The sequence below is a fragment of the Fusarium solani genome (assembly GCF_023522795.1).
Source record: "Fusarium solani strain SB1 chromosome Unknown bctg00000002, whole genome shotgun sequence".
Taxonomy (NCBI): Eukaryota; Fungi; Ascomycota; class Sordariomycetes; order Hypocreales; family Nectriaceae; genus Fusarium; species Fusarium solani.
This window is the reverse complement of record NW_027072155.1, coordinates 210,733-222,864: the sequence shown is the minus strand read 5'-3', so window position 1 is coordinate 222,864 and position 12,132 is coordinate 210,733. Positions and strand designations below refer to the sequence as shown.

The following is a 12,132-nucleotide window of genomic DNA, read 5'->3' as shown; positions in this document are numbered from 1 at the left end:
TCGAGACTCTAGTTAATTGACGGGCATATCGAGCTGTTCTCTCGGCCTTCGGCATTGCTACCACGCATCTCAAGGTGAGGGTTTCACTCGGTAGAAAAATATGGCCGATTGCAGGAATCACATCGATGCAGCATGCCGCTATCCAATGAAGGGCACAGTGGCTCGGTCATGGTGGTGTGCGGCCAATGGTCGCGACAAGATGTTACAACCTGAGGTCTGCCCGTTATGGATGGCCTTGAGTCTATCACTGCCGTCAGATGACATTGCGTAGGATCTATCTTTGGAAAGAAGATAATGCAAGAGTGTGTGGTGGTGTTTTGGGATAGACACTGTTACAGGAGCAGTGTAGGGCGTGTCATATAATAATATCGTTCTGATCTCTGTAACGATAGAACTTAGTCTTCTCATCAACTTCTCTGTCCCTTGTTCTACCAACATCTTGAATTATCTCACAATGAAGCTCTTTGATACCCTGAAATCGGATCTTAAAACCGACGTTACTTGGAACCGAGCCGCCCGGCTTGGCGCTTCTGGGGCCAGATCCCTGCCTTCCGGAACTGTCCAGTATCTGGCCGACAAGCTCCCCATCATCGGCTGGTTGCCGAGATATAACCCGCGATGGCTCGTTAGCGACCTGATAGCGGGTCTTACGCTGGGTCTCATGCTGATTCCGCAAGGCTTGTCCTATGCCAAGATTGCAGACATCCCTGTCGAGTACGGGTTGATGTCTAGCTGGCTGCCTGCGGTAATTTACGCCTTTATGGGGTCCACGAAAGGTCAGTTGGTTCATATCGCTCGAAAGATTCTCAAGTTGACTCTTTGTAGATGTATCAACGGGACCAACCTCGCTCATCGGCCTGCTCACCTCTGAGAATGTTCACGCTCTTCAAGACCGATGGACCCCATCCGAGATCGCATCCGCAACCGCCTTTATGATGGGCATTTACGGAATGGTACTGGGATTCCTCAAGCTTGGATTCCTGTTGGAGTTTATCTCCCTCCCTGTGCTTAGCGGCTTCATTACTGCCATTGCCATCACCATCATCCTCAATCAGATGGACTCTCTCCTGGGGGAAGACAATGTTGGCGATGGCGCTGCTCGACAAATCCATGATATCTTCAATGAGCTGCCCAATGCTAACGGATGGGCATGTCTCATTGGATTTACGGGAATACTGTTCCTGACAATACTGGACAAGTCTGGTAAGAGATGGGGCAAAAAGAACAGGGTAATCTGGCTCTTGTCCATCACCAGAGCCTTCCTCGCACTCGTCCTCTTTACCGGAGTGAGCTATGCTGTCAACAAGAACCGAGAAGACTATCTCTTCGATGTTGTCAAGGTTCAGTCCAAAGGTCAGCAAGCGCCAAGAATGCCAAGAAAGGATCTCATTCCCGAGATTGCCGGCCGCAGCATTGCCGTTTTTATCGGCTCCGCAGTTGAGCACCTTGCTATTGCTCGAGCCTTTGCCGTCAAGAACCACTACGCGTCAGACCAGAGCCAAGAGCTTTGCTATCTCGGAATCACCAACTTCTTCAATAGCTTCTTCCATGCCATGGGTGTTGGCGGTGCCATGTCTCGGACGGCGGTCAACTCGTCATGCAACGTCAAATCACCACTATCTGGTGTCGTGACCATGGCTGTCGTGCTTGTCTGTGTCTATGAGCTTGTGGGCACTCTTTATTGGATCCCCAAAGCGACGTTGGCTGCCATCATCATCACTGCTGTCTGGGGACTCATTTCTCCCCCGTCAACATTTTACAGATACTGGAAGACTTCGCTAGCGGATTTTATATCGTCAATGCTTGCACTTTGGGTGACACTCTTTGTCTCAAGTGAGGTCGGCATCGGATGCGCTGTTGGGTTTAATATCGTCTACGTGTTGTTGCGCCAGGTGTTCACGCGGCTGTCTTCAACGGGTAGCGACGTTGAGTCTAGAGCTGGCAACTCTCAGAGATTGGGCGGTGCACATTTTGATTCACTTCACATTCCCGAGGACATGAGGGTATTCACGTTCAACGAGTCTCTCTTCTTCCCCAACGCCTTTCGCAACACATCCAAGATCTTGGACGACATCCAAACCTTCCATGCACCAGTCTACAATGGGAGTCACGGCCTTGAAACGGAGCGAAACTGGTCTGTGGTGGGCGAGAAGAGAGTGGCGCGTCTGCGTAAACAAGCCGGCATTGACGGTACTTCATCGCTTCCGGAGATCAGAGTCGTCGTTCTTGACTTTACTCGCGTCAACATGATTGACACGACTGCCGTCACTCACTTGCGGAACATGGTCGCAGCCCTGAAGACGTACGCTGGAGAAGGCCTTGAGATTCGATTTGCTGGCATGAGTTCTCAATGTCGTGAGCGCTTTGAGCGAGCGGATTGGCACATCATCAAAGTAGGATCGGATGAAGAGAATGAAGGGGATGTGGCTGAGTCTACGTATCTGTACTGGGATACTGCGGCCGCAATAATGGCGCCAAGACGGAGGGTCTCGGTTCTCAGTGACGAAGGCAAAGTGCATGCGATGCATGAGGAGAAGGCAGATGCTTGATGTTGCTGGGAATTTCTTAGTTTATGTGATGGGACAGGCCTCACAGATTGTCATTGATCGTATTAACGTATTTCCGAGTCTTCTCTCTTGGTATCTCTTAAATGATGCCACATATACCTCTCAACCTGTGCCGCAATTAGTGACGAAAGATCACGCGCACCAATAGGTAAACAAGATATGATGATCCACAAGACATACGCGTTACCGGCTTTTCCGGAGCTAGAAAGGAAGCATACTCCGGACAGAGTTTCGTAGTTTCAACCTTTAATAACACGGGGCTCCGGGCACGTCCCTTGTTTCTCCCACATCGGGAAACAATTGGACTACGGTTCATGCATATTTCTAAGCCTACCCTGTCTAGCGGAGCCAAGGCCACCTCGTGAGTGGTGGGAAAACGGGCACAGCCCTTGGTACATCCGAGTGTAACAGAGGGCGGGAATTGATCAACATGAAACAACAGTTGGTTATGTCTCCCCTGAAAATCACGCAAGTGTAAGCCAACAATCCCAACTGCCAAATTTGATGGCTGGATAGGCAGGATCTTCGTGGTCTGGCCACGGAAGAATTGTCTGAACTCAGGGACAGTTGGTGGAGTCGCGCACAGGGTAACATTGTTTGAGCTAGATGATAAAGTCCTCTGCAGCCGCCCATTCAGCCAATCTCGAAGCCACCTCCTCTAGATCTTCATCTATCGATCGTTCCTATCCGAAACCATGAAGTTCCAGACCCTCTGTGCTACTCTGGCCGCCGCCAATGTGGTTGCAGCTGACACGCTGCTCGCCCGCATGGCTGATTCTTGGATCCGCAACAACCATGAAACCCAGAGAGCATACTGGTATGGTCGAGGCGTGATCTATGAGGGCTATGAGGCAGCCATCGAGTTGACCAAGAATGAGACGCTGCTGCAGTGGTACCGCTCCCAGATTGATGATCTCGTCATCGCACCAAACGGCTCCATTGTCAACTATGACATGTCCAAGTACTCGCTCGACAACTACCGCATTGCGCTGAACCTTCTTTACTGGTACCAGAAGACTGGTGAGCAAAAGTACCGAACTGGAGCCGACTTTATCCGCGACAGACTCAACCAGCATCCTCGTACCCCCACTGGAGGCTTCTGGCACCGGGCTCCTACCTACCCGGACCAGATGTGGCTCGACGGCATCTTCATGGCCGATTCTTTCTACGCTGTTTGGACCTCCCTCTTTGATGCCAAAAACACTACCGCCTGGAACGACATTGTTCTGCAGTGGGACAAGATTCAGGAGGTCACCATTGAGAAGGAGACTGGTCTACCCGTTCATGGCTTTGACGAGAGCAAGACGGCTGTCTGGGCTGATCCCGAGACCGGAGCTTCTCCCATCGTCTGGAGCAGAGCTGTCGGTTGGTACATCTGGTCACTCATCGAGGTCCTCGACGTCTTCCCCAAGTCTCACCCCGGCTACAAGCGCCTTCGCACCTACTACAAGAAGCTTGCGACGGCCCTTGTCAAGGCTCAAGACCCCGAGAGCCACGGTTGGTGGCTGGTCATGAACAAGCAGTACGCCGGTGTTGAGGGTAACTACCTTGAGAGCTCTGCCTCTGCCATGTTCACCTACGGATTGCTTGCTGGCCTTCGACGCGGATACTTGGATGAGAGGACTTTTGCGAAGCCCGCTGCTAGAGCCTACAACCATCTGGTCAACGACTTTGTCACGGAGCATGCCAACGGCACAATTACGTGGGAGGGCACCGTCGAGGTCGGCTCGTTGAATAGCGATGCCTCTTTCAAGGTATGTATCTTTCCTAAGTGTTCATTAAAGAAATACCAGCTAACATGCTATTTGCAGTACTACACTGAGGTCCCTATCGTTCCCGATGACACCCGCGGTGTTGGACCCTTCATGATGGCTTTGTACGAGTGGGAGCGACGCACCACCAAGGCTTAAGATTTCAATGGATCAAGATAGAAGGGGCTGGCAAGTCTAATATTAGATTCCTTGTACATAGAAGCAGCGGTAAGCTGCGCTTATGCATAAACTAGACCTATCATACATCTTAATATCTAAAAAGTTGCGCCTTCTCCTCCATTTTCTTGGCCATGTCATCTTGAATGCCGGCGCTAGCGGACGCTAGCGGATCTCACGCGGACTGCGGCGGTGGGGATGCGGACGGCCCCACTTCGGGCCGCGCCTTGGACGCGGAAGGAGGCGGTGATAGTGCGTGAAGAGTTGATCAAGGCTGACCAAACTTGGGGCATAAATATGGCCTCTTATCTCCTTCTCCTCCCTTTTCGATTCTATCATCATACCCAGCATCACAGAAAACTACACCGACCCTTTTATTCTCCTGCAATCTCTACGTCTGTTCCAACATGCCCTCAACCACCTTCTCCCCCGACTCATTACCCGATCTGGCCGGTCGAATCTACCTCGTCACTGGTGGGAACGCGGGAATGTGAGTTCATGCAGTTGAAACCTCTCCCAGATTGCTTAGCCTAACATTGCTCAGCGGCAAGTCAACAGTTGTTTCTCTCGCCTCTCGTGGTGCCAAGGTGTACATGGGTGCTCGCAGCGAAGCCAAGGCCACAGCCACCATCGCGGAGATTAAGGCGCAACTTCCTTCAGCACAAATTCTCTTCCTTCCCCTCGACCTATCTAGTTTCAAGAGTGTGGTTTCTGCCGCAAAAAAGCTTTCCAACGACGAGTCTTCGCTCCATGGCGTGATCAACAACGCTGGTATTATGGGTGTGCCCTTTGCTCTGACCGAAGATGGGTATGAGATTCAATTCCAGGTTTGTTCAAACTTTCCACTACTATGCGTCGCCATGCTAACACCTTGACTCTCAATCAAGACCAACTACCTCTCTCACTGGCTCCTCACGTTCCATCTTCTCCCTCTCCTCCAGTCCACCGCCGCCAATTCTCCCAAAGACATGGTGCGAATCGTCAATGTCACTTCTGATGGACACGCGAGGTTCCCTCCAAAGGGCGGCATCGATTTCGGAAACCCCTCGCTTGAAAAGGAATCAGCCATGACCCGGTATGGTCAAAGCAAGCTTGCCAACATTCTCCATGCCAAGCGACTGCATGCTATTTATGGTCCTACCCAGAAAGGAGACGGTGCTAGCCAGGGTACCATCTGCACAGCAGCAGTCCATCCTGGTCATATCGACACGTAAGACAAACCCGTCGCCAATGACACAACTCCACGGACAATACTGACTTGACCAGAAACCTCAACAAACAAGCGACTGGCGCCGCACCTGGCTCCGTCCTGCGTGCCATCACTCCGGTCATGCGCTGTCTGGGCATCTTGGATGATCAGGAAAAGGGTGCCTGGTCTTCGCTCTTTGCAATTGCAAGCCCGCAATTCGGATCCAAAGACTCTGGGGCTTACATCATCCCTTATGCAAAGATTGGAACGCCGAGCCCGCTCGCTCAGAACACTGAATTGGCTAAGCAACTGTGGGACTGGACCAAGAACGAACTTGGCAACAAGGGATTCCTGGAACTTCAATGATGCGCGCACTTCTACACCGTCTCCCCCTCAAGGATTCTGCAATATTTTTCTAGATCGGTGTCAGTAGTAGTAATGGAATGACTAACGGGCCCCGGCTTACCCCCAACTTTCCAAGAGCATCCAATAAATGCCAATGCCTGCTTCAGTAGGTCGACTGCCGCCTTCAGCTCAACTTTTCCAGTCTCCTCAATATACCACTGGTATTGAGTGGCGGCGTCATAGAGACATTGGGCCGCGAAGGGACTGATGGTGATTTGGCTCCCTTGTGGCTCAAGGAGATTGACCAGATGAGAAGCAAACTGCCAGACTGATGCTCCAATCTCATGCAAGGTATTGAGGGCTGTCTCTTGCATCTTCAGCTGCTCTGGGGTGCCAACACCCGACAGGTCATCCAAATCAGCACAGGTGTGATTGTCACATAATGCAATGATAGCACTGAAGCAAAGTCCTCGAGCAGGTGAATAGATAACGAACGCATGAGGCTCCTCCCTCTTCACTTCTTGGTCCAGTGCCAGCTTGAAAGAAGAGAGGATTCCATGTAGCTGGAGCGCCTCAGAGTAATACTGTTCTGGACTTCTTGTGCTTTGGCTTGTGCCAATGTGGGATAGGACTCTGGAAAGCAGATGTGCTGCTTGACATGTTCTGGCGAATGGGGGTGCAGGCAAGTCGGTGCTGCTAGAAACAGCGAGCGACGGAACGACCGTTTGCTCCTAGCTGGCCGTTAGGGTTCCGATACTCCATAGCTCAGGTGAAACTCACACCCAGGTCCCATAAGGCTTCATCCATGGGTAGAAGGTCTTCAGAGCATGCGTCGACGGAGGAAAATGGCCTATCAGGCAGGCCAATATTGATAAATCTGGGGAGTTAGCCTTGTCCTCACTTGATGTCGAGTTACCTACCGATCTAGTATTATCACACCCCACCATGTGCGGCGTATCTCCTCCGTTGCAGTCCACGACACTGAGCAGCATTAATGACTAACTTCAGCTAAGGGGAGACGGGCAAGCAATCACTTGTTGATGGAAACATCTGTGAAACACCGCGCCGGTCGTGAATTCCGATGGCATGGCCTATTCGGGCGCAATGACCAACCGATAAAAATGCGGCCGGGAATATGGCATGACCTGCTTCGTATAAGCATAACAGCAAAGTTGCTTGGAGAACACGCATCGAAATGATGCCCTGATCTTCTATCAGATGGAGACATCGTTTTGCTTTGCGATATTGCGTTTGAGGATCGATGGCAGCTCCGTCCCTATTAGGTAGCAAGATTTCCATGCATTGCAGGAGTAGTATGACGTCAGGAGAGTGATACCCTTCGGAGGATATCTGTTGATGCAAGGTCCTTTTAGAGACTGCCAAGACATACAAGTCAGATCTTGTGGTCATTCGTAATAACACGTGTCACCGATCTCACCGATAGGAAAGACAGGATGAATCATCGCAAAAAATGAGTCAACGACATTGGAGAATTGTTCTGGGCTTTTGCCTATCATCCTCAAAAACTCTTGAGGAAGAGCAGATACTGGAGGACTTGAGATTGTGGATCCCCGTTGCTTGAAGGTGTACGAGTCAAGGAAGAAAAGAGCCGGGAAGGTGTTTTGCAAGGTAGTCGGCTCCAATAGACATATCCAAGTCAGTCAAGTCAACCTGAAAAACTATCCAGTGTCAAGAAGATTAGGCAAAGTAGCTTACCACGTGGACTTGATGCCCACCTCCTATGGCCTGGCTCCCAGGATACACACATGGCCGGCCGTTTTTTCGGCAAAGATGGCACGAAGGAAGTTCACGTGTGCATTTCCTCTTCTGGCTCCTACAACTCGCGCAGGCCAGTCTGCTTGACTGGTCTACAAGCCCATCCATGGCAATGTTAAAGATTGTGCTCAGATTGGTGAAGGTGTAGGATGTGGGCCAGCTGGCTTGGCTTCACTAAGGTCTGATTATCACACGTGACATGGGCTAATAATGAGAGGCGTTGATTAGTTCATCGGCCAGTATTTATGCAAGCCGGCTTGATGAGAACATCACGTGCGCCATTTATTCAAACGAGGCGAGGTTCCACCGGAGGGTGAAAGATGGGCTGCCCATAGAATACCCAAGTAGTTATAAAGTAATTTTTTTCTTTTCTTTTTAGCTTTAAGAGTAGTTATATAACTCGTTGACTTAAGTGGAAACATTTGATGTACTAACCCCGGCGCTGTAGAGATTTTTAATATACCTATCGGCTTCATCGATAACCCACAAGCTTTGCTCAACGCCGGGAGAGTCTCGGCCCAAGGAAAGTCGCCGCCAGCTTTGGAAGAGGTCTGTCAGATGGTCCCCTAGCTTTAGAACCTCCGGCTCGATAAGACCCCTGAGGACAGGTGTTTGACAAGCGCTAAGCAGAACAAGCATGGTCCCGGCCATCCTACGGATATCTGGTCAGCGGTGTTCGTTGAATTGATCAGAATTTTGATTATTCCAAAGCTTCGGTTTTTAGACTTGCTTATCAGGGAGGGACTCACGAAAGGGAACAAATCCATGTATCAACCAGGACCGTATGTGAGAAGCTTCTTAAGTTGAGCACGTGCATGAGACAAGCGTCTAGACAAGCCTTGCAGTTGCTGAGAGCGCCCTGACTTGGTGCATCTGCAGCGATACCACTTCCTCCGCCTAAAACCCACATAAGATATGGACGATAGATCACGCCCTGGCATGTCAAGTAACGCTGCCTCAGGAATCCGCCACACTCAGTCGCTGTGGGTTCTGTACCAAGGCTGAAGGCGAATGCTGGGGGCAGGATATCGCGCCATTTGTCTAGCTGATGCTTCAGCTCGGCAACTATGCGGTGAAATCGTGCGGAGTCTAGGGCTGCGCCGGAGTCACGAGAGTAGAGGAGATGATGCACACGGTTCAGTAGACGGCGCATGCTTATGCAAGCAAGGAAGTAAAGCGAAGACTGTTCCTCTTCGGATTCCTGTAGATGGGTTTGATATGTCCCAGGTAACAGTACTGATGATTCGACGCCGGCAATGCCAGAAGGTGGGCAGGCCGAAAGCTCAGCCACGTAGTCGCTGGGGGTCGATCAGCTTCATGGGAAGAGCAGAGTAACGTGCCAGGTTTGTACTACCTTTCAAGAATATAACAGGACCAAAATATCCTCCGGATACGTTCTTGCTCCTCAGATGTTTGCTCGGCTCGGGGGTATGCCAGGAGTAGAAGACACTTTGCCGCCGTTGTACTAAGGTACTCCCAGCCCTGGAGCGGTCGAACGAGAAACGCAAAATACAGCCTGTACTCCGAACCAATGTCAACGTCTCAGCGCAATATCGCCTGTTCCAGACACTTACGCAACGAACAACAAGCATTGCGTTGCCTCAGAACTGACTTGCAGGTGGGCCACGTGGATCTTCTTCAGGGCAGCTTCGAAGTAGGCATCCCCTATCTTCCGCTTCAGTAGTCTCCTTTGTAGCTCATCCTCGGTAAGACTGCGTCCCTGGTTCAGCCCTTCAGTGGTCTGGCTTGCACATCCGAGTGCCATGGTCAACAGTCCTAGACATGTTTCAACGCTGTCCTCGTCAGGCACCCCGTGCTGAAAATTGGACCGTATGTGTCGGAGTTGGTGTTGGGACATAGTCGGGTACCAGAAATTGACGTGATGTCCGAACGAGTCGAGAATAGCGCTGACATCATCTGTTGTCACATATGGACTGGTCGTAGCCCTCTTCGTGACCAGTGCAGGCTGTGACTGTTCTAGGCGAAAAATGGGCACATAGTTGGCGCGCAAAGAAGGAAAGTTATCGAAATGAGGCCATTGAAGTATTGACTCGGTGGTTGACGTATGCATTGGGTCGAGCACAGCATTGTTGAAGCTATGCTCATCGTCTCGTTGAACTTCACTGGTAGGTGTTGGAGCTAGGTGGCCAGCCCGGAGCGTGCCGATGCCATGTTGAGGGTAGGAACGGGCAAACGAGCCCCTTGACGATACATTTGGTGACTGCTGCTGCTGCTGTTGGTGACTGTTGGAATGAACAAACGATGACTACGTCGGCGGTCGGTAAGTCCAACGTCTAGGCTCAGTGTGGAAGCACATATGTCAAGATTCACTTACGATGCTGGCATTCAAGTCTAGGAGAGATTTTTCGATGCGTAAAATCCCCTCCAAGACGAGATCCCCCTTTCCTCTCCTAGAACATTTGCGCGGTAAGCAGGCTGGACAAGGTTGCTGGGAGATGCGCGGACCTACGAGTTTGCCTCAGACCCATAGGTGCAATCTATGTCGGATGCACAGCATTTGGCGCATGGATGAGCTCCATTGCATCTGATTGCCTTCTATTCAGCATTGAAACCTATGGCGTCAAGAAAGCAGATGAAACTGACCGTATCTTTCGCGCCCGACAGGTATCACACTGGCTCAAAGGTTAGAGCTCCGCGAGAACAGCACACAAATAATTGGCCTTACCGCATGTGAAGTTCGTAACCTTTTCCTTGTCAAACCAGCTGATGCAGCGTCGCTTGCGTCCATTGTGGAGATGCAAGGGGGAAGGATGAGCTGGCACGCGCCGAGGCGGGCCGAGAAACGCGGGGAACGCGTTGATATAAAAGGAAAATATCAGCCGAGAATAGGTAGGGGTGCCAGTGGAGAAATATTAGTTAGTGCATGCGACTTGACGGGCGAGAATTTCTGGATTCCTGACTCGACTCGAACAGCACAGCATGAACCCGCATGGGCACGCGGTGTTAAGGCCTCCTAGCATATTTCCAATGAGATTTCGGGCCATTAGTCCCTCCACAGACGTCCACAGACGAGTAGCAACCAAATTCCAGTGTATGCAATCTCCCCACCAGCCGCAGCCTACCAAATTCAAGACCCGGCTGAGTGGCAGGTCACAGGCATTTGTCACACTTTTGACCATTGAAGTTGATAGCACCACTACCAGCTCCCTCTCTCCACCCGGGTGTTCAAGTGCTGGAACTGGCGAGGAACTTCTAGAATACAATTTCAGCTACTTCCCCGAAATCCACGGAGAAATAGAGGCACCACAATCAATTGGGAGCATCTAGGCGTGCCTCAGCCAGTATTTCATCTCGGTCCCCACGATCGGTAAGGCCGGAAATTCCAGGACCCCAGTCAAACTATTCCCATGAATATGGGCGGCCTCGCTGGTGATGCAATTCTCCACCACACAGTTATACCCATGACGTTTCCCGCTCGGGACATTAGAGGCGAGGCTCCAAACTTCTGCACTTGGACGGGTGATTGTGATGGTGTCGTTTCGCCGCCGGGTGCCAGGGCCCACAAAATACCCGTCGGGTAACTTCCGATCATCCAGTAGTCAGCTACTCTCCGCGGGTCGAGAACATCTTCCCGTCGGCCGAGTGCGCTGACATTGACAGTCGTAGTTCGCCCCACTTCAAACGATGCCATGACCCTGGCACCATCACCCGCTCATATCCAACAACGAATCTCCTTTGCGCTCAACTTTAAGGTTTCATCAGCTCTGCCCACTATTGTCCCTGCTTCCCTGCTTTCCCCGCTTTCCCCACTCTGTCAGGTAGGCCAAAGGGGGCTGAAGTGGGCCGAGAATGCTTGAGCGAAAGGGGAACTATACTCTCCCTGTACAGGGCGAACCATCAGGATTTCGTCCGTGCACGTTTTCAGGCGTTGCGATACCTGGTATCAGCTGCTATTCGCTCCGGATCGGTGAAACGGAAAGTATCTCGCAGGCTCTTTGGTATGGATTTCGGCTTCACGGTATCGGCGGTCGACTGGTGATGGCATTGTCTCCTACCGACGACTTCACGGTAACGACGTGTGCCCAATCTCCAAGTTGCTGTCGCTAGAGTGGTCGCTCATGCCATGGTACCCATGAGCCCTGAGAGGCTCGAGCTAGTGACACATCTGTGCTCGTTGCTGCAGGGGCTCTGAATCGATTTAATCTTCTATTCCATTACAGGCAGTTCTTCGTATTCCTGCTTTAGTTCGTAGTTCATGCCAGTGGCTCATTTCCCCACGGGGCTTCGAAGATCGAAGACCTTCCACTTAGGAACAGAGATTGTGGGGAACTCTTGGGCCTGACAGCCGCTGATGAGCCATGCCTCA

General features: G+C 51.3%; 4 protein-coding genes across 4 annotated transcripts; 3 read left to right on the top strand and 1 right to left on the bottom strand.

Moving 5' to 3' along the window:
• Positions 1-454: 454 nt before the first annotated feature.
• MRS44_004018 (uncharacterized protein) lies at positions 455-2,549 on the top strand (the record flags this gene model as incomplete). The annotated part of the gene is made up of 2 exons (XM_046281760.2): positions 455-776; positions 826-2,549. 2 exons carry the CDS (start codon positions 455-457, stop codon positions 2,547-2,549), a joined length of 2,046 nt encoding a protein of 681 aa, XP_046124048.1.
• A 713-nt stretch (positions 2,550-3,262) lies between these two features.
• Positions 3,263-4,477, top strand: MRS44_004017 (uncharacterized protein; the record flags this gene model as incomplete). The annotated part of the gene is made up of 2 exons (XM_046271856.2): positions 3,263-4,321; positions 4,379-4,477. The coding sequence occupies 2 exons, from the start codon at positions 3,263-3,265 to the stop codon at positions 4,475-4,477; spliced, it is 1,158 nt and encodes a 385-aa protein (XP_046124047.2).
• Positions 4,478-4,902: 425 nt separating this feature from the next.
• MRS44_004016 (uncharacterized protein) lies at positions 4,903-6,050 on the top strand (the record flags this gene model as incomplete). The annotated part of the gene is made up of 4 exons (XM_046274347.2): positions 4,903-4,985; positions 5,040-5,322; positions 5,383-5,705; positions 5,762-6,050. 4 exons carry the CDS (start codon positions 4,903-4,905, stop codon positions 6,048-6,050), a joined length of 978 nt encoding a protein of 325 aa, XP_046124046.2.
• Positions 6,051-6,061: 11 nt separating this feature from the next.
• MRS44_004015 (uncharacterized protein) lies at positions 6,062-10,554 on the bottom strand (the record flags this gene model as incomplete). The annotated part of the gene is made up of 9 exons (XM_065622022.1): positions 6,062-6,099; positions 6,151-6,760; positions 6,810-6,879; positions 8,269-8,467; positions 8,628-9,103; positions 9,160-9,321; positions 9,380-10,071; positions 10,141-10,157; positions 10,527-10,554. The coding sequence occupies 9 exons, from the start codon at positions 10,552-10,554 to the stop codon at positions 6,062-6,064; spliced, it is 2,292 nt and encodes a 763-aa protein (XP_065478094.1).
• Positions 10,555-12,132: the final 1,578 nt, after the last annotated feature.